The following is an 18,476-nucleotide window of genomic DNA, read 5'->3' as shown; positions in this document are numbered from 1 at the left end:
AATGAGTACCTACAAAATGATCCAAACAAAAATGCTCACCATACGATTACAGACTAGCGACTGGATCGCTATCCCATTTACATACTTTCAGTGTCACTAGTACGAGGCGACCTGCTATATAGGTACGTGCTCTACTTCGATCCAGTACTAGATCCTGGATACCGGATTATATCTGGATCGATATGCCAGTAGTTTATTGCATGTGAGAAATTACTATTTAATACAAAATTTGACGTGAAACAGTGCCTGTGAAGGAATTTCTGAATAAATGATTTGATTTGATCGAAATGTGTTATACGGTCCAATATGAATTCAGTCAACGCCACTGGATCTCTTAGCTGGATTGGTGTACCTAAACCTGACTGAGATGGTGACCATTCCGTTCCATTTCAAAATAAAAGGTTATTATATCATTATTATGGATAGGTTCATAAAAAGAGAAATTTTTTTATAAAGTAGCTCTAACCATGGGTAAAACTCATAAAGGTAGCTATTATTTCATTACCTACACTATAAATGTTTAACAATCTCATTCCAAAAGAATTGTATGCTATCCACGAAATCGAAGTAATGTGGAAATGGAATGTATTCGTCATCTATCGTGAATGTCAATGTCAACCAAACAAAATTTACTTTCCGATTTTGAGGTTATTCGATTGTTTGGGTTTGAGTGCAATTTTATTGAATTAAAACGAGGGTTAATCAAATAATATGGCTAAACATCATCCTGATCTTATCTTCTGCAGAAAGCAGCCTGGTGTTGGTAAGTAGTATGCTTCTAATTCTGCAGATTCGGAGACAAAATGTAAATTCTAAAGTGCCTTATATTTTACAGCTATTGGCCGTTTATGTGAGAAATGCGATGGTAAATGCGTGATTTGCGACTCGTACGTGCGACCCTGTACCCTCGTGCGTATTTGCGATGAATGTAACTATGGTTCATATCAAGGGAGGTGCGTTATATGCGGAGGGCCCGGTGTTTCGGACGCTTACTACTGCAAAGAGTGTACGATTCAGGAGAAAGATGTAAGTGTATATTTTACATGATTTTTGTCTTTATTTATCTCTTCTATTCTCTCTTCATCAGACTTCCCATTTATTTACTTGTAAGGTGGTCAATAGAGCAGTTGTAATATATAGATTGTCTACATTAACTCAAACGCACCTGACTGGATAAGTAAATTTGATGTTAATTTATAAAACTACCTTATAGTCTTCTTACCGGTTTAAAAGACTGACCCTTTTGAAATATTTTTTCTATGTAAAGTGTGCACCACACCATATAGGTACCTAATTTGTCACACAAAAAATAGGCTCTAAAATTATTATTAAAACCAGGCTTACATGCTTATATCCTTTGTTATTGACTAAAATCTTTTTATCTCATTGTCATGTACTTTCTGTTTTGTTACAGAGAGACGGATGTCCTAAGATTGTGAACTTAGGCAGCTCGAAGACAGATCTGTTCTATGAGAGAAAGAAATATGGGTTTAGGAGGCACTAGCAGTAGTGGACTTTTTTAGTTTTTTATTAAATACATTTTTTTCCCTTACATTTTTGTTTTGTCAATTGTGATTTAAAAATTTTGTGAATCAGCATACTTTGCTTACATGGAATTGAAATGAGTTATTGAAAGTGTTACTGCAAAAATCTATTGATGCAACTTAATATAGAAATGGTATGTAAAATAAACCTCTGCCTTTTTGTACAAGAATGTTTCATGGGTCCAATGAACACAAACCCAAAATTGCAGACAAATGTTGGTATAAATCATACAGCCCAAATGGAGTCTAACACCAACATCCTGAGTGCAATCCTCATTGGAGATGACAGACGAGTGTAGGCTCCTCCAATGTTGCCAGATGCCCTGTTTTTGGCTCGACATCACAATTTTTTACTCCAGAATTTACAGTGCTGTCACTGAGTCTAATTAAGTACCCAGGTATTTTCGTGCATTATAATGCATGTATAATGTTTAATGTATAACCTTTTTTGCACACCTTAATAATTAAATAAATAAAATGTTAGCCTTAAGGAAATCAATATTGTAATGTCTAATAGAGTAGAATTTTTACTAAAGTATTGTTCATGTAGAATAGCCATAAAGTTCATTGCTCCCATTTACCGATGACAGAGATTGACAACATTCGGCTGCCATTTTGTTTGACAGCCGCACAATATATTTATTTGAAATTTGTTTTCTTTGTTAATTTATTTGTTTAAAATGGAACCACGACCCGGTCCCTCTAATGTGGAAAAGCCAAGACTACAGTGGTTAAAACGTAAAGAGTAACAAACCAACACAGTTAGGAAGATAGAATTAATATCGTGCACTATTAAATAAATGTTGACGATTTCTACTGTGAATTTGTATGATCCCTACCCCATACCAAGTTACCGTGTTTACATAATTTTGCGATACATTTCATGTATTCCGAAACTGTCGTTTTTGAAATTGGGTAAACATAGTACGCGGGTGTCAATGGACTTTATCGCCAACCTTATAAATTTGACTTTATTAAATGTATATGTGTATTCTTTATAGTACCCTACACATTATTATTGTGGATGAGATAGTCTAATCTTAAGGTAAATTCATAGAAAAGTCATCATATTCAACATAATTTTTGTAACTTTTAACTTTTTAGCAAATAATGACTACATTACCAGTTTTATATCTAAGTATGTAACATGTTACATCAACTTAAAACTATATATCTAGAAAAGTCATTATTGTTGTAACTTTCAGCAAAGAATAATTTTATCTCTAAATCGCCAATTTTTAGTAAACCTAATTTAACTGAGTAACATCAACTTAAAACTAGATATGATAAGATTAAAATAAAAGACTAAATGTAATTGCACTCATTTTTATTTATATTGTCCGAATAATTTAATAAAAACTCGAGTTCTAAACTTAAAGAGAGACACTAATAAACCATATTTATATAATATGTATATAATCATTTATGTAAATTTTAATATATTGATATCTCCGCCGATAATCACATGTGAATGATTTATATGTTTAATTAAAATAATATTTTTAGTTTAAAATATGTATGTACTTATTGTTTTAATTTTTATTCTATTTTATCTACAACTTACACCATTTGAATCGCATTATTGTCACAAATTACCTCTAATTTGAAAGAAGCAAACTATTTCTACACAAAAATAATTATACCTATTACAAATTTATTATTAACTATTCGGGATTATTCTTAAGCATAATATGTATATGTAAATACCACCCTATTATTTTATAAAAAATACTGTGTTTATTTGAAGAGCATATAACAAATAATATTATCTCGGCAAGACAATATATTCGTTACAATTATAGTATTCTGGATACATAAATGAATATAAATCTCACTCCATTGCTCCAATTGCCCCTTTGAGATAGGGAGAGTACTCCCTATTGGTCTTTATCGAAACATTTATTTGTCTAAATTTGTTTCGAAACATTTATTTGTCTAAATGTTCTCTGCTCGGGTTTCTTCTTTCACGCGGTAGAAGCATCATTTTCGGTCCTTATATTGACCTCTTCAGTTCACCATACAGGTTCCCAACCTTCTCGTACAGTTATCGACATTGGTCCAAACAATCCACTTTATGGCATCGGTAAAATCAATCGATGTTGGTCCAAATATTGGCTTCCAACTATACCTCATTAGCTCCCATTGCTGGGGGTAGAAGCCGAGGGGTTGGTCCAAATGTTTGCTTCGTCCGTGTACGCTGGCCGCGCGGGGATGATTGGCGATCTGATACAAACACTGGAAATTAAAATCGCCAATTAAATTAGTTGGAGTGATTGTGTTAAGAATAAATTTGCGCATCATACGGTGTGAAATAGAATTGTTAAATTGTAGTACCTATGTATAAGTTGCTGTTGGGTAAAGTATAGCGTTTATCACCTATGTTGATTATGTGTAATGTTTAAGATAAAATCTAAAGCAAGCCATGAAATTCTGGCGCGGGCTTAAGAAAGTATCCCTATAAATAATTTTTGGTTATTTTTATAACCAAAACATACCTACACATTTTGAAAATGATAGAAAGTAGGTACTATTATAGAAAGAAAGAAGAAAGAAAGAAAGAAAGAAAGAAAGAAAGAAAGAAAGAATCATTTATTCGGCAAACACATAAAACCCAAACATACAAAAGAGTAACAAATATAAATCGAATAAAATATGTAAGCCGAAATGGCGACCAGCTCAGCATGGTGCCAAGGTATCAAGCCAAGGCGCTGATTTTCAGCTGGAACCAAGTACAAAAGTAGGTATGGTGGCAAAATAAACAAGTTAATATGTACGGAAACAGAAACAAACAACAGCAAACAATAGGATTAAACATATGACTTAGGAAAAAATGTAAAAAAAGGAATAAGGATAAATTACATGGAAGCTATGGAATATATATATATATATATATATATATATAAATAAAGTATAAATATGAACCTAAAAATAATTCAATGTATTGCCCTCAATTTGCCGCAATAAAGTAAACTCTTTGATGCGTTTACGGAATATTGTGACAGATGACAAATTACGAAGAGGGGGAGGTAAATTGTTCCAGATTTTGGCTGCGGCATACTTGAAACTACCTTTAAAAGCTGTTAATTTGTGACTCTGAACAATGAGAAGGCCAAGACGAGATCTAGAAGACCAGTTTAGCTTTTCTAATAAATATGGGGGTTTACGATATTTAACAATTCCAAAGAGGAGAGTAGATAGATGGATGTAGCGGCGCGACGACATGTTTAGCATTTTTGCAGAATTGATGAAGGGTGATACATGTTGTCGTGGTGGAATGTTAAAGCAATATCTTGCACAAGCATTTTGAACTTTTTGAATGAGTGCCTTAGTTTTTGCTAAAAGTCGCGGTCCATAAACAGAGTCAACGTAATTAAATTTTGACAAAATTAATGATTCAGTAAGATTTATACGAAGTTTAAGGCAAAGATAATCTCTTATTTTGTATAAAAGTTTTAAACGGTAAAAGCAGTTACGGGAAATTTCTACTATGTATGAATGAAAACGAAGTTCAGAGTCCATCAACAGACCTAGATTACGAGCTTCTGAAGTAGAAGTAATAGACTGTCCATTTATGTATAATTGTGGCGATTGAGATTGAATTTCATTTAATTGGTGCTTAGTGCCTAGTATCATATACTTGGATTTATTTGGGTTTAAGTGGAGGAAATTCAGTTTAGACCATTGGTTCAACCGGTCAAGATCATTGTTTAATTTTGTAACGGCTGAATTAACACTATCTGGTTTGCATGATATATATAATTGAAGATCGTCAGCATACATATGAAATTTAGCATGTTTTATAGAGTAAGATATGTCTGACATGTAAAGAATGAACAACACAGGTCCAAGGATGGAGCCTTGCGGGACTCCCCTTTTTACTGGGGATGATATGCATAAAGCTGAAAACAATATTTTATATAATATATCTTCGTACTATTTAACCGACTAAACTATTTACCGGTAAGTAACTAAAAATGAATGATGCTCGTTTCAATAATTTCTAACTTAAAACTTAACTTGAGTTCTATCTAGATAAGGTAGGATGTATAAAAATGTAGGTTAATGATGTCTATATTTAATCTAAGTTATAACCAAAATCACTCGTGCCGAAATACATTTAAATTATATTTTTAACGTTTGCTTTTCATCAAGCACTAAAAGAGCCAATTTAGTAGGTTTTTTAGGTTTTTTTTAAACAATTGTTTTAGATATTTAATAGTTTAAATTTAGATTATAATTCTTGTTTGTTTGCGTGCTCCATGCAATCAGCAAGCATTCCCAACAACACTGACCTTCGACCCTTCGAGCGTCAGCTCATTCCGAACATTGTCCTACAAAAGTCACAAAATTCTCAAATCATTGCAGCTTAGGCATTTTTCCAGGATGAATGGTACCCTATGTCCTTCTCCATACTTCAAACTGTATGTATGCAAAATTTCAAGAAGTATGTTTGTGTAGATAGAGCGTGAATAGGTAACAAACAAACTTACTTTCGCATTTATAATATTAATAAAAAGTAAATAAATTTGTCAACAAAATCAATTATTTTGGGATAAAAACGTGAAAACTTAAAATCAAATAACACAAGATTGGGCTGTCTTGACAACTTTCTAGAATTCGTACCACGAAAGAAATCCCCAATATGTGAAACTATGAAAAACCAGAAATGTACCTACGTCGAAACTGCCTAAGGTCAGCAAACATTTGCCGATAGTGTTCTATACACTATCGGTACACTATCGGCTACAGTTATACGGCATAATAATAGTAATACATCTGTATTTCTATAATAATATGAAGAGAAAATATTTGTATTTTAGTTTTTAAACTTAAAAAAGACTGGACCGATTATGATGAAATTTGGCACAGACATAGACGAAACTTTCAGGAGGTAACTTTTTTATGGTTTTATCCGTGCGAAGCCGCGATGGGCCTCTAGTACGGCATAAACGTAAACTTACGAATTAACATCTTCAAGTTTCTTCAGCAGCCTTTCATTCTCTCTGCTCAGCAACTCCTGGTCCCTCAGCAGCTGGTCCCGAACACCGAACAGCTCAGTATTCTCTGTCCTTAGAGCTGAGTTCTCGTCCATGTGCAGTTGGACTAGCTCCACTAATTCTGTCTGTGGCAGTTGGTATAGCTTGTTGGGTTCGACTCGAGTGGGTGTGCGACGTTGGCCTGGAAAAGAGATGGAGTTTTCGGTAAGAATTTTTCACGTCAGACATCAGGTAGTCGGCCGGTCATAAAATCTTCAAACAAGATTTATTTTTACCGCGCATTTTACCCATGCAGGCTTCCGGCTCTACAGCCGTGAATACACCTGAAGAAGAGATGAGCGTTGATCTTACTGTATGTATCCATGTTGTAATCTGTCTGCACGTGCAGCGCAGTCCTGAGGTGCTGGTTCTCGGCTTGGAGCGCTTCCACCTCCCTCTTCAGGCTGAGGATCAGGGCGTCTCTCGCATCCTGAAATTTAGAAGGAAACGTGTGAGCACATATTAAAATATACTTACTTTTTTGTGTGTCGAAGCTCTCCAACGATATCTGAATTAGATTCTCAGGTTAAGTGTTGTGCCACGGCCACAGCTTTGTCGGTGGCCAAGATAAGTGATCATGATTGCTAATAGCTCTCGTTCAAGCTTCATTTGGAGCCCCAAGTGTCGTGTACAGTGCGCTTTGAAAGGAATTTCCTTCCACATACTCTTGATATTGTGGAATGAGCTCCACGATATGATTTTCTCTAAAGAATACAACATGGAATTTTTCAAAAATGCAGGTAGTCAGTGGGTTTATTCAGATATTATAAAGAGAATGGATGCACACAAAAAGATGAAATATGGCACAGAGATAGGCGAAACCTTCAGGAGTGACATACTACTTTTTATTATGGTTTTACCCGAGCGAAGTCGGGGCGAACCGCTAGTGTGTGCCGCTAGTGTAATCTGGCGTTGCAGGCATCCTTATAGGTTGCGGTGACCACTCACTAGGTGGACCACGCATGTCTGTTTGTTTGCTCGATAGTATAAAAAATACCAAGTGTTTGATACTAGGGTTGTCTTACCATTTTGACGATAGGTTTGGACTTGATCTTCTTCGCTCGTGACGCGTACCTCAGCGTGTTTATCGTCTCGCTGAGATTTGACTTCGATGGCGCTATGCATGCTATCTACAAAGTCAGGAATATCTAATATAACATTGACTGATTTAACATCTGTATCACCATACTCTTTCTTCTTAATTTTAGACTGATCTCTAATATAAGCTCGAATTTCTTTGTGTTTCGGAAGGCATGAGAAGACGTAGGTTCCGGCTGTATTGGCAATGGTTAAATAAAAACACACCAGTCTGTACCTATTCATGGCCCATCCTCCTATCCATAAGGAAGGCCAGTACCCCAATATACGTAGCTGTTCATGATGATGAGGCTAGAAGTAATAGTGCGGATACCGCCATCTAGTGGCAGGTAGCCGCATACACACTAGGAAACTAAACTGTCAACCAGTGTTTTTCTTCACCGGAAGCAAGTGGTGGTCTATGAGTCAGATTGGTATACAAACTCATATGGCACGAGTAGGATACGATTCTGAGACATTTCGATCCACAGGCTAGGGCTTAACCATTGCACCACCACCGCATACTATATGAATGGATGTTTTAAAACTTACCATCAAAGTGACGCCGTTCCCTGCGAGGCTGTCCGCCAACAACTTGGTCAGTTTGCTGTCCCGGTACGGAATGTGACCCCGCTTTTTGCCGTCGCTTAGCTGGGCTATGCAGTATCCTGAATATGAGAAAATAAATTTTGGACTTCCATTGGGAATGCAGATCTATCTTCATTCGTTGTTTGGCAAGGCAACGTAGCATCTTAGGAAATAATATAATTTATATTTCAGAATGTACAGTTATTTTTGGGTCATTGGGTCTCATTTAAGGCATTGAGTATTCATCTAAGTTCAAGATATTCATCAAAGTTGTTTTTCATATGGTTGATCAGTTCTACATGAACCATATTCTTCATATTTAATTCTATCATACGTTCTTAACAACTAAATAAAGAAGCCAAGGTATGACCCTCACCTCAACTCTTAAACTCATGTTAATGTAATTATAACTTTTTCTAGGGTCTTCCCAGAGGTATCACTGCCAACTCAATCAACAAAGTTGATCTTTCCGTGTATACAACAACGTGTCATCATCAATATCTCTAATTCATTCACAAATAAATAAAGAACGTTCTAGGTGAGATCCTTACCTAACACCATCAGACTCCTGTTAATATTATTGGCCTCCTCCAACGTTTTCCCTGAACTGTTCGTCTTCTTCGTCATCTCACTGCCAGCCAAGTCTACAAAGTTGATCTTCCCGTGCGTGGAACACGTGACGTCACCAGTGTTCTTGAGATCCTTGCGTATGCGCACGCAGAGAAGCGTGTGCGAGCGAGAGGAGTGCGCGTTCATTGCGTGCGCGCCAACTGCGCGGTTACGCATCCCTGAAAGTTTGTTATTCTATTTATAAAACGTTATTAAGTAAAATTCGAAAATTATGTACTTGTACTTAATGCCCCATATGGCATTATTTACCTGCCATTAAGTGCATCAGAAAAAACACTAATGTTAATATAAATTAATAATATAAATATATTGTTTTGGATAATTTATAACCATGCCGTGCACTTTTAACCACAACTTTCTATTCATACCATCAGATGGTTTATCGTCCTTTCCGGATCACAGGGAAGCTTCGGAAGCCTTCCCAAATTAACATTTGGGAAGGCTTCATATCTTGGTCCTAACGGACCAAGATGCTAAAATTGCCAAATTGCTAAAATCACCAAAGTGCTCCTGAGCTCTTGGCTCTTTTGGACGAAGGCTAAATTTTCTTGAGTGCACATAGACTGTAAGTTCAACGTATCCCATTTCATCACATTATCATATGTCTTCATGTTGACTGTCTTGTTCAATAGAAACACAAACCTTCTTCTAAAACGGCAAACAAGTCGTCCAGCTCCTCGCAGTCCACCGTGAACAGGTTCTCCACGTAGAAACTCCTGCTCTCCTTCGACCATCGCACTTGAAGTGGCTTCCTAGCTGTGCCTGGGTTCAGAAGGTCTATCACCTGAATGAAATCGTATGCAATTAGAAAGTCTTCCTCCACTATGACCATCTCATATCGAGTCGATTCGCAGTGAGACACAGCAAACCAATCACAGGCGTTGTGATACGACGATCACACCGCAATGTGATTGGTTAGCTGGATACCTCACTGCGACTCGACTGACTGATTCACGAATTGAGTTTAGACGTGATTCGTCGTTACGTTTTTGGTCGTTCGCGTCAGAAGGTCTCGGATCTATGTGAACTTTCAAACTGCTATAAGTTCAAAATTTCATCTAACCGAGACGAATAAATGAATTGGCAACACTCAAAAGCCCACACTAACCTAACCTAATTGTTTAATAAGTAGTCTGCCTGTAGTTAGATGGACATATAACATAATTGATTACGTAGTATAATGTGTCTTATTTCGCAGTGATAAGGTCACCTTTTCGTTGTAAATCTCCAAGAAAGACGCTTTCAGTATGAAGTGGCATTCAGGTCGTTCCCGGATCAACTTGAAGAGGTACACGAACGATCTGACCACTAGACCGTGTTCAGGGTTGTGCGGACTCGTGCCTCTCTCCACCTGAAAGGAATAAAACATTATTATACACTAATATTTTATTGCGCATAGTATAAATAAGTACTAGAGCATTTTTTTCAGTAGCAATTACTTTCAGACAACCTTTTTGGAAGCTACATAAAACAAAGAAGAGATTTTCTACGGACAGCCCCAAGGACGCGAGCATAAATTGTGTTTTATTTTAACCTCTCCCTACAATTGATGGCTCATCTCCTCGCCTGTCCCGAGTGCCCAAACACCTGCACTCGGGCTGACTTGATGGCAGCTTCCGATGTAGCCATCGAAGTGGCTCCAATCTGACAGGAATATATTTAGCACCCAATGGAGCGTTGTATTACACGTGTACCAATTCGCATGCGACCGGAGTTCCAAAGCGTATCTACTTAATTTTGGTATAAAAATTGTGTTCTTGACCGAGTTATTTCAATTAATAGGTAGGTACATGGACGAATCACATGGATTGAGTGAGTCTCAAAGTACTTACCTAATTTCGACATTTGTGTAATGTAAATAGATCAGTAATAAAAGAATCCAATACTAATTTGCCTTCAATCAATGTCCTAAGATTGATTTCCCGTAATAATACCCTTCATGATACATATATTCTAGGATTATTTATTTGGGTAGTAAATAATCGTTGTCGTATTTCGACTGAAGTACCTACTTATATGGTAAGTAATAATTATAGGTATATGTGTATAGTGTGATAGTTTAATAAATAATTAAAGAAGTTTTCACTATACTCTTGTCCTGTTTTATCGTTTTCTATTTCTATTTACTAGCAGTCTACGTCAGGTTGGCGTCAGAAAAGTAATTAAAGGTAATCAATTCAAATTTGTTGCCACGTGTAGGGGAGGTACACTAAAAACAGTTTTTTCAAGATTTTATTTGACCACTTCGTCGGCGCGATTAATGCGTATAACAAATTATATGTATATTCTAGTATCAAAAGTTTTTCAGCTAGCGGCGGACGGACAGACGGACATGGCGAAATGTTAGGATTCCTTGTCAGTAAGACTACGGAACCCTAAAAAAGAAAAATTCCGAATGATACATTGATAATTAAAATTTAATTAAGAATTAAACGGCCCAAAATCTTGGCTTGGTATAACTTTAAATTCCAATGATATTTCCATCTATACTTTTGTCACAATATGTCGCTCGTCATTTGTCACATAGTGTTAAAAATCGATAGAACGACCATCAACGTGTCATTTGTCAATCCATTTATCACTGGATTCCTAAATTAGTTTGTGCAACACTTCGAAAGCACTTTCGTTGTAAACACTATCAGTGCCGTGGTGGTAATGACTTTGGTATCTCACCTTGAAATTTATGTGTTTATATTCCGCAATAGGTCATCAAGATTGTCATCAAGATACTTTTTTCTTTGTTATATTTCACACACAAAAAAATTATATAGGGCTTGCATGACTGTGGGGACAAGTGACGTCACAAATCTCGGAGTCAAAAAGCGTTACAATCATATTTAAATGGGAATTTAAAAAAATACTATATATTATATAAAATGGATCTATTAAAGTGACATTTGATTATCGTGTTTAATTATGTGATTTCATTTCATTTTCTACATAGGCAATTTTACAAACGCTATTTTCGTTTAATCGTTTCGCAATTTTTTTTCCAGAATCGTGAAAATTACGATTTTTGGATCAAAATTGTTATCGTTATAAAAACAACAAGTTTCAAAGAGAAACTTGCAACCCAAAACTGTATAAAATACCGGAACATAGGACGTTCCATTGCGATGGAGCAGAAGATATGTCGACGACCTTGGTGGCGCAGTGGTAAAGTTCTTGCCACTGAACCGAGAGGTCCTGGGCTCGATCCCCGGTCGGGTCATGATGGAAAATGATCTTTTTCTGATTGATCCGGGTCTTGGATGTTTATTTATATATATATTTGTTATAAAATATAGTATCGTTGAGTTATTATCCCATAACACAAGTCTCGAACTTACTTTGGGACTAGCTCAATCTGTGTGATATATTTATTTATTATTTATATATATTATGTATGTGCGTGATTGGTGGGCAGTTAGGCAACATCATCCAAGTGGGGTGACATTCGGCAAGCGGCTGGTAGTAAAATCATAACCAAATGTTCAGAATTTAAAGTCTCAAAATGACCGAACTGAAAGGTCGACTCCCAGAATCGGTATATCTCGCTAGAATCGCTATATAAGCAAAATAAAGTTCTTTCCAGGAGTGTTTTTATAATTTGCAGTAGTCTGAAATATGTTAGAAATTAACACCTATTTTTACACCATAAAAACAACATAACACATGACAATTAGTTACTTTATATATGGCAATTAAAGAAATAGGTACGTATTTGTTATCACGTCACCCGTAAAATATCATATCATTGAAAGGTCAAAGGTCAAGGTTTTAAAATACTACTTATTTATATGGTCGTTTATAATGATTATTAAATTTTTTCCCTTTAGACGTGAAAACGTAGCAAATAAACTTACTATCAAAGAAGTATCATCGCAAAGTCGTGTCGCGTCTGTTTGTCTGTCTGTATGAATGCGATGAACTCAAAAACTACCGGAATTTTTACCGTTTTCACTAATAGACTTCTGAGCAAATTCAATTCAAATCATTTATTGCCATTCATATTGTACATCAGTTCTCTTAGCTAGCTAACACTGATTACATAATACCTAGGTACAATATGAACCCTGTCTGGTATTTGCAAACAAGAATATGGAACGGCAGGGGATTTATCATAAAAAATTAAATTTCAATAGTTATTTATTTCTATTATTAATAAATTGTGTCATATCATAATAATATTATAATAAAACTATAAAAAATACGTCATCGTAATTTAATTAAATTACATAGTTAATAAATATTTAAATAATAAGTCTAATAATATTTTTAACCGATCGAAGCCAGGAATGTCAGCATATTCTGCTTCCTTCAGCCATGGCTGGGGTATTATGTAATCTTCGGCTTATCGCATCACCTCCTAAAGAGTACTTGGGTACATTCATACAAGCAACTTTTATTCTACGACTTTTCATGATTCGTAGTTTTTATTTTTCATATAAATAAATACAATCTTATTTGCGATTCTACACATCTTAACTCTATGTAATAGCCAAGCAACGCGAGACTGTACGTAGCGTTATGTAGCGGAATCGAACATAGAGTTAACGTTTTATAGAAACGACATTAGAACTTAAAAAATAAAACTTTGTACTTATTACGTTTAGACAAAAGTCGTAGAACAAAAGATGTTAGTCTCAATGTACCCTATGCGCCTTTGGAAGGTTATGCGTTAGATACCAGTAACTCTAATTTAAAAATAGTAGATTAATCTCACCAAACCAGGGGGTCCAGTGAGGGTGTGAGTCTTCCCACTTCCCGTCTGGCCGTAGCAGAAAGCGGTGCAGGAGAACCCTTCGATTGCCATTTCTAGTAGCCTTTTTATGCCGGAATACTCCAACACATCCTCCTGAAAAAAAAAACATGTCGATATTACTACATATTTACAAGTACTTACTAGTCTATTAAAAAAATAATAATTTCAAAATTCAATTTTTGACACACGCTTTTGTTGTTGGGATATATCGTTATATTCGAAGCGTGAACGCGTACCAAAATGTCCGTGCAGTAAACCGTTGAGGAGTTCCCTCGTTAGGAGCCGATTCGGCTGGTCGTGCTGATCATCAACGAGTTGTCATGCAACTGAAGCGACGTGGACATAGATAAAAGAAATATATATATATATATATATATATATATATATATATATATATATATATATATATATATATATATATATATATATATATATATATACGTTGGGTCTCAGAAAAAAAGATGTAGAAAAATTTATTTTTCTGAAAGGGTCCTGAATAAGCATCTTCACAATAAGACTTGCCTGTGTGGCCGCTGGTTCGAAGACAACATTGTAGGAGAAGACTTTAGCCTTCTGACCTGGTGCTTCCGTGTTGCACACCACCTGGCCACGGCCGGGGAACTCCAGGATCTCTCGCTCGCCCACCGCACGCTCCCTGTCGTTGAACGGACGGATCCTGGACAAATGATTATTATTATTAATGACGGACGGACAGACGGACATGGCGAAACTATTAGGGTGCCTTGTCTGCAGGATTACGGAACCCTAAAAATGAGCAAGTAAACGTCTTAAGCGACTTCTCTTCATAAAATCCTTTTTTGGTTGGACGTCATATTATCTGAACCATTATTATAAGAGGTAAGCGTTTGTGAGTTTGTATGTTTAAGGCGTGTAATCACCGAAACTACCGAACCGATTTCAAAAAATATTTTAATATTAGAAAGGTACATTATCCAAGATTGCTATAGGCTATATTTTATCCCAAAATTCCTACGGGAGCGAAGCCCCGAGCAACATCTAGTATGTTATAAATTGATTGATTGATTTGGTCGGGGATAATTGATTAACATCCATATACGTTGACCTATTTCAAAATGTAGGATAATGGTATATTTTTATTGTTAGGGCTTGTAGCTTATTGTCAATGTCAAATTGATTAAAATTAGTCATAGCCAGACGTCCGCCCACTGTGATTTCTTATGTTTTATTTTATAAAGCCAAAGTTCATGAATACATTTATCATACAAAGTTACCCACATGTGTGAATGTTGACACAATTCCATGTCCGTACACTGTTTCAACCATTCAACTGCACAGACTTAAAGTTTTAGAGGCGTAAGGTACAAGCGTAAAGCGATACTACCGTTTATAGAATTTTTAATACATATTATGATTATACATTATAGGATTATCGTATAATTACGCTTGAAAAGTGGCTCAATCATACATACAAAAAATGTATTTTTGCCCCAAGTTAGAATATTTCCTTATTATTATTGGTAAATACCAATATTTCATTTGAAATTGTTAGCCAAAATAATTTATTTTAATTTTTATATGTTATAATTTTTTATGTCTTCCGGCAGCCATCGAGCTGCCGACGATTTAAATGAGATTGCTGACAATACTTGGAGGCCAAGGAGGGTTAAGGGGTCCAATCGGAGGGCTTCAGACGATGATGATGAGACTACTGATTGTACACATAATATTTACTCAGAAATTATATAGAATAAGGACTGCAATATACTGTTGGCAAACGTTTCACAGATTTTTACAGTATAATTATATAGTTTTTGACCGAGCGAGCAATGCGAGCGTGGTCTTACATTCTACTTGGGGCAAAAATACATTTTTTGTATGTATGTTTGTAACGCGATTTTGATGAAATTTAAAAGGTATATTAAAGGATTTGTCAATGGAATTTTGAAGTTCATGAGGCATCAAAATCGGTTAATTTGTATTTCACAATTTTGTAAAATCTCATCAAAAAATTTTTGTGTTCGCGAGGTCGTGGCGAACAACTAGTATATAACCGCCACATGCATAAATAGGATCGCAGTCATTTGTAATTTGCACCACACATGTCGATCAAAAAGACGGCTTTCAGTAATGGAAATCGATTGGCATCCAAAAGCCGAGTGTCAACAACCCCCACACACCCCAATAACATTGCGCCAATATTCATAACGCCATTTAATTAACATTCTGTTGCTGTCCCATATCATGTGGCGAGTGGTTCCGCCCTGGAATAGGTCAACTACATATCTTCAGAGGTTACTAAGGGACACATTGGCATGGCAGCAAATTCTTCTCAGCCGTTCACTCTTGTCATGATTGATTGATGATCGGGAGGTTCCCTCTATTGTGGTCGCGATGGCTGACTCATGCGTCAACTCGTGAACGGGTGCTGCCGGGGGAACTGGTTAGCTCGATCTCTTATTGAAAGTTTCTTCGTGTGGTTAATTCACAATCATAATATGTTTCAATATACTTTTTGATCATATACTTTATTGTGTACTTACATTGTTATATTACTGATAAAAATGATACGTATATTTATATTTAAAAAAGGTAAGCCCTTTTGGTATGATAGCAATAGGCAACACTGTTTGAATGAGTTTCTTTCGGCATTTCTTCTCAGCAGTGGTCGTTCCGAAATTCTAGTGGTTTGTAGCTTTGGTAAATATAATTTAATTTAGAATATGACGTGAAAAAGTGCCTGTGAAGGCCTAATTTCTGAATAAATGATTTGATTTTGATTATGAGTCTGTCTTTTCGACCTTATGTCAGTCCACGCCCAGTCAGGCGACTCAGATGCCGCTGGAGTGACACAGTGGAAGCTGATCCGTGTGAATTGGGTTCTGTCAATTGACATGATCATCATATCCTGTGTGTTATCGCTAACACTGGTGTTAAATTTTATTCAAGTCGCCTAAAGGCATCTGACATGACATTTACGACTACTTACCGCCATCTAGTGGCAGGTAGTCGCATACACACTAGTGAACTAAATTCCACTCCACCTGTGTGCAGGTTTCCTCACGTTGTTTTCCTTCACCGGAAGCAAGTGGTGGTCTATGAAAACTACTATACATGAGTCAGATTGGTATACAAACTCATGTGGCACTCATGTTTTAACCATTACACCACCCCGCTTCAATTGGCGAACCAACAGAAGACTATGGGACTCTCTTGTTTCGGAAGCGAAAATCCACTTTGGGGTCGTTGGAGGAGACCTAGTATATCTATACACATATATATATATATGGGACATAGCACAAACCATTTTTTTCTTAATGTTACTGACGTTTCAACGACCTTGCTGTCGCCGTGGTCGCACCCAGACTAGACTAGTAATATCCTACTTCCTACTAATATTATATGTTTGTTGTGTTGTCTTTCACGCAAAATCTACTGGTCGGATTTTTATGAAATTTGATACACGTGAATAACATATTGGGTACTTTTTATCCCGAAATTACCACGGGAGCGAAAACCCGGGGCGCAGCTAGTAATCTAACAAATATATATTATTTTTATCTGACTAGTTTGTAAGCTCTAAATATTTTTCCTCACCTGACCACGACATTGATGTTATCCTCATCCGAGTTGAGGGTGGTGCTGGAGCCGCGAGTGCTGCGGTCTACGCTGCCGGCTCGGCTACTGCCGCTGAAACAGAGCAATGCGTTACGATCCTATGATTTAGCTCATGCCTCAAACCCCAGTCGCGCTGCGTTGCGTCGATGCACCACATTGCAGCTTCGTAATTTTCTACGAGATTTTGACACTATGATATGCCTCAAAAATTCATAAAATAATATAAACAAAATAAAAATCGCTTTATTGCCAAACTTAGTATTTACAATAAATAAATATATTAGGGAAAACCACACAGATTGAGCTAACCATAAGCTAAGTTCGAGACTTGTGTTATGGGATACTAACTCAACGATACTATATTTTACAACAAATACATATATAGATAATCATCCAAGGCCCGGGCCAATCAGAAAAAGATCATTAGCTGATTTTCATACAGATTTTGTGCATGAGTTAATGTGTAAGGAGGCAAAAATTTTTACGTTGTTCTGCGTTCATTCGTCGACGGATGTTTTAAGTGTTAGTTCATTAGTTAAAAGGATAATATTTAATATAAAAAGTGTTTGTTTTCTTTGTCAATTATAGTAATACTGTAGCGTGATAGTATACATAAAGAATATTGGGAAACAACTTGCAATCAAACAAATAACCTTATGATCTATGTATTTAAGCGTGCCCACTAAAATACTTTTTTTATTTATATTATCCTACATTTATATCAATTGTTCATCACGATATATGCTACACTCTTTATGTTACGACGATTATGACCTATAAAAATAAAAGTATACGGAAATTAGGATTCCGTAATCATATTATGATGTATTAATACGACCACGAAGTGTTCCGTAGCATTATGGTGATGGACAGACATACAGACGGACGGTGGAGTTTGAGTAATAGGGTCCCGTTTTAACCTTAGGGGTACGGAACCCTAAAAATATACCTAAATAATCAAAGATATTACTTTCAATAAAGGTATGTAAATATTTTTTACTCCGTGGGTTTTGATAAAAATAATTGATGTTTAATTGCACACGAATGTACAGTACGTTTGTGTATGAGTCCAACTCACGCTTGGCCAGTTTCCAATGGTCATAAAGTCGTCCAATTGGCCACCATTACAGTTGGTGTTTGCTGAAATGATTGCCTTTGTAATAATTTATGAAACCAATCGATCTAATGCCCTATAACCATTTCATTAATGGCGGAAATGTAAAAATGAATTTATTGATTTTGAATGTCTATACTTATTTA

At 36.0% G+C, this 18,476-nt stretch overlaps 2 protein-coding genes across 6 annotated transcripts in view; one reads left to right on the top strand and one right to left on the bottom strand.

Moving 5' to 3' along the window:
- The first annotated feature begins 590 nt into the window (after nt 1-590).
- On the top strand, nt 591-2,859 carry Phf5a (PHD finger protein 5a). The gene is made up of 3 exons (XM_053753432.1): nt 591-763; nt 836-1,026; nt 1,415-2,859. The coding sequence occupies exons 1-3, from the start codon at nt 712-714 to the stop codon at nt 1,502-1,504; spliced, it is 333 nt and encodes a 110-aa protein (XP_053609407.1). The 5' UTR covers nt 591-711; the 3' UTR covers nt 1,505-2,859.
- A 130-nt stretch (nt 2,860-2,989) lies between these two features.
- Klp54D (Kinesin-like protein at 54D) overlaps nt 2,990-18,476 on the bottom strand; it is a 50,898-nt gene continuing 35,411 nt past the window's right edge. For 3 of the 5 annotated variants that reach the window (XM_053753424.1, XM_053753423.2, XM_053753425.1), the window contains 11 exons: nt 17,196-17,288; nt 14,142-14,295; nt 13,581-13,712; nt 10,086-10,226; nt 9,518-9,659; nt 8,797-9,033; nt 8,210-8,325; nt 7,606-7,710; nt 6,893-7,010; nt 6,506-6,722; nt 2,990-3,779 (listed from right to left, as the gene is read on the bottom strand). In XM_053753424.1, the coding sequence (XP_053609399.1) occupies nt 3,677-3,779; nt 6,506-6,722; nt 6,893-7,010; nt 7,606-7,710; nt 8,210-8,325; nt 8,797-9,033; nt 9,518-9,659; nt 10,086-10,226; nt 13,581-13,712; nt 14,142-14,295; nt 17,196-17,288 (1,558 nt within the window). In that variant the 3' untranslated portion in view covers nt 2,990-3,676. Of the gene's footprint in view, nt 3,780-5,836; nt 5,876-6,505; nt 6,723-6,892; nt 7,011-7,605; nt 7,711-8,209; nt 8,326-8,796; nt 9,034-9,517; nt 9,660-10,085; nt 10,227-13,580; nt 13,713-14,141; nt 14,296-17,195; nt 17,289-18,476 lie in introns of all 5 variants that reach the window. The other 2 variants (XM_053753427.1, XM_053753426.1) reach the window with 2 other exon arrangements.

Source organism: Plodia interpunctella, chromosome 13 (genome assembly GCF_027563975.2).
Source record: "Plodia interpunctella isolate USDA-ARS_2022_Savannah chromosome 13, ilPloInte3.2, whole genome shotgun sequence".
Lineage (NCBI taxonomy): Eukaryota > Metazoa > Arthropoda > Insecta > Lepidoptera > Pyralidae > Plodia > Plodia interpunctella.
Note: the sequence above shows the minus strand (reverse complement) of the source record. Positions and strands in the feature narration are given on the sequence as shown.